General features: G+C 34.9%; 1 protein-coding gene across 1 annotated transcript; it reads left to right on the top strand.

The window, feature by feature from the left end:
• The first annotated feature begins 365 nt into the window (after positions 1–365).
• AOC4 (allene oxide cyclase 3, chloroplastic-like) lies at positions 366–2,080 on the top strand. Its single transcript, NM_001253149.1, is given in 3 exon segments — positions 366–624; positions 778–899; positions 1,659–2,080. Coding segments are annotated over 3 exon segments (762 nt in total). The 5' UTR covers positions 366–386; the 3' UTR covers positions 2,061–2,080.
• The last annotated feature ends 1,588 nt before the right edge of the window (positions 2,081–3,668 follow it).

The raw sequence follows: 3,668 nt of genomic DNA, 5'->3' as shown, positions 1-3,668 counted from the left end.
CACTTCCTCTCTCACTCTCAATCTGCAACCGTCCACTCATTCTCTCAGTGGCCCCACTGCCCCACTTATCATAGCACTATAAATTTATAATAAATTTAAATCTTATATATGTTAAAATCATATTTGAGAAATTTATCAATCAGATTTTTGGATTGGAAATTAATTACCAATAGATATTAGATAATAACAATTTTTTTATAATAAATGAATATTTTTCTTTCCACTTTTAGTATCTCCTTTCTCTATATATACACACCATTTCCAAGTCTTTAACACCCTGCCACCTTCACTTTTCTTCATAGCACTCAAAAACAACTCACCTCATCGTTATTCACTTTCTCTCACCACATTCTAAACAGACAGTAGTAGCACCATCATCCCCAATAATGGCATCATCCCCAACCTTTGCTTTGAGAACCATCTCCTCTTTCTCTGTGAAACCTGTTACCACCACAAGATCATCACTCACCACCTCATCCACCACAACCCTCTTACCATTTACTTCAACAAACTCATCTCTCCCCAGAACTCTCAAACTCAACACCTCTTCCCCACATCCTCACCTTTCACTACCCCACAAGTCTTTCACTTGTAGAAGCCAGGCTGAGCCATCTTCTGATTCAGGTACATGTGCCAAAACTGTCCCTTAGTTTTTTCAATCTTTGTTATTCTGTTGTTCTGATGTTCTAATGTTAATTATCTCTACCCCACATTGAAGATCTGTGGGACTTGCTTGATTCTGTGCTGACCCTTCTGGTTTTATGCTTGATCTTGCAGCCAAAGTCCAAGAACTGAGTGTGTATGAGATCAATGAGAGAGATCGTGGAAGCCCTGCTTATCTTAGATTGAGCCAGAAAACTGTCAATTCCCTTGGTGATCTAGTCCCCTTCAGCAACAAGGTATGTTACTTTTTGGTCTTTGTTTAATACTACCTGCAAATTTTATGAGCCTTTGTTCATTTTACATATGAACTTTTATTAGTAGTGAAAGCATAACTTTTTGTATTTTCTTTTTTCATTTCACCTTATTATATTTAATTTAAAATTCCAGTCTTGGGTTTAAGCTAAAAAGTCACCTTTTTTTGTCGTTTGCTTTAACTAAAGTAAAAGGGTGTTCATGCCTGAATTTGGATTCCCTCTTTTCATTTTTCCACATATTCACACATTTAGTAACTTGAACCATAGGATAAAAAATTAGGTGATTCATATTTGTAATTTAGTAAATCAGACTTAAAATAAACATTCAGAATCTGAGTTGTCCGATTTTACATCTAACTGTTACTAATATTCTAATTGTGTGAATGTGTGGAAGTATCCACTGCACTTAGTAAATCAGATTTAAAACAACAGCATTCAAAATCTGAGTCGTTTGATCTTCATTCAACCGTTACAAATGTACTAATTGCTTGAATGTGTGAATTATTTTTTTATGGGCAAATGCTTGTTAGTTTGTTAGTTTTTGTTAGTGAGATGATTGGAACCATGGCCTCTTCCTCCCCCGTTCTCCCTTTAACCACCAAGTCGATCTTATAACTGCACAAATGTGTGAAAAATTGACTAAACTAAATCTTGTTCAGTTCAGGTTTTGTTTGTTTAATTCTTCAATTTTGTGTATCTTTTTGGTATTGGTTTTTTTTATATTTATTTTGGATCATGCAGTTGTATTCTGGATGTTTGCAAAAGAGGGTGGGGATAACAGCTGGAATCTGTGTCTTGATCCAAAACAAAGCCGAGAAGAAGGGAGATAGGTATGAGGCAATCTACAGCTTCTACTTTGGGGACTACGGTCACATTTCAGTGCAGGGTTCATACCTGACCTATGAGGACACTTATCTTGCTGTGACTGGTGGATCTGGCATCTTTGAAGGGGCTTATGGTCAGGTCAAGCTGCATCAAATTGTGTTCCCCTTTAAACTATTCTACACATTTTATCTTAAGGGCATCAAGGACTTGCCTCAGGAGCTTCTTTCCCAGCCTGTTGAGCCCAGCCCAGCTATTGAGCCCAGCCCATCTGCCAAGGCCTGTGAACCACATGCTGTTATTGCTGGCTTTACTGACTGAGGAACAATGAGGATCGACATTTTTCTTTTGTTTCTTTTTTAAGGAAGAAACTCGGATACAGTTTCTTAGGTGTTCTTCGTGTTGTTTTCTGGTTAGAATTAGAGTTTTATTTCGACAATTTACATAATAAAAGTTTTCATTAAAGGATTATTCGGATTGCCGAAGTGAATTGAAACTTCATTTTGATTGGAGAACAGCAGAAATTAGAAAGTGTTAAGTTTTCTCCTGTTATTTTTTTTTTTTTAATTCTCTTCATTGTTGACTTAGTTTGGAGACCCTTGCAACAAGTTCACAATTTAACCACCTGTTACTTGTGTTGAAATTTATTTATGTAGTAAATGTGGGTCAAGATGTCTCAGGTAGTAGAAGAGTTTTTTGTTGTTCAATAATGAAAGTGACAAGAGAGGTTGGGTTTTGTAGTGGTGGAGAGATGGGAGTTTATAGAAGCCATTACTGTATTTTAGTGGTGGTAGGCCACATATTCAAGATAGTGGTGGTAGGCCACATATTCAAGATAGTGTTGCACGAGCAATTATTGTTGAGCTTACTGAATTACATGGCTTAATTTTATGAAAGATCTCGTGAATTTTTTAGTTTGTCTTGGCCTCGTTGGACTTGTTTTTTTATGACACATTGAATGCCGAGTAGTTTGGTATGTGAGAATATTGTCATTAGTTAATTAATATCTAGATATATCGTGAATGCTAATGTGTAAAACCGAAGTGCTAATATCAAGTGCTGCCACGCTACTATATATACTCAATTTTTTTTATATATAAACTCATTTCATTCAAAATAAGGAAGTAAATACAACTTGGTATATGCTAAAAAACATAAGTGCTAATATATAATCTTGATGTCCTAATTAAGAAATGAGTGATATGATTCATTTGTCTTTTAACATAACTCATCACTGAGTTGGAATGGAGCAAATAAAAATTCTACATTTTGACAATAAAACATGAAAATTTGATAAACCAGTAGAGTTTGACAAGATTCAATCAACGACAACTTTGCAGTCTAACTCGTAAACAACATTCTGAATGCCAACTTCTGCTACCCAATGTAGTGCATGAAGTAACCAAGTTGTCCATTGATATACAGTAATATTAATGATTATGAATAATGAGATTGGATGAATGGCAAGCTTTTGTAAATTAAATTTCAGTCCCCATGTGAATAAGATTATTTGCAAAGAAGCACATGTTTTTGCCCCAATATCAAATCAAGCAAATATGCATTTGCTTTTTACTATTGATACCGGGGAGGAGTTCAGTTCATGTTTGATTAATGCACTATATCTCAGCCTCTCTCTGGCCGATCTAGTAAATCAAATATACAATTAATGTAATATGGCACATGTTGGTAACAATTATAGCACTAACAATAGTTGCAAACTGATGATATTTTTGTGTCATTCAGATTTTTTTTTTTAATCTAGGCCATTCCATGTTGATATTTGCTTTTGTCTCTTCCTCTGTTTTCACATCCTTGATCCAAATTATTTTAGTGGAACTTTTTCATTTATAATAAGTTGACTACATTCATATTTTTGTTTAATGAACTTTTAATGACAGAAGGGATCACTCCTTTCTTTTGAATCCTTAA

This window comes from Glycine max, chromosome 13 (assembly GCF_000004515.6).
Source record: "Glycine max cultivar Williams 82 chromosome 13, Glycine_max_v4.0, whole genome shotgun sequence".
In the NCBI taxonomy this organism is placed as follows: Eukaryota; Viridiplantae; Streptophyta; class Magnoliopsida; order Fabales; family Fabaceae; genus Glycine; species Glycine max.
Note: the sequence above shows the minus strand (reverse complement) of the source record. Positions and strands in the feature narration are given on the sequence as shown.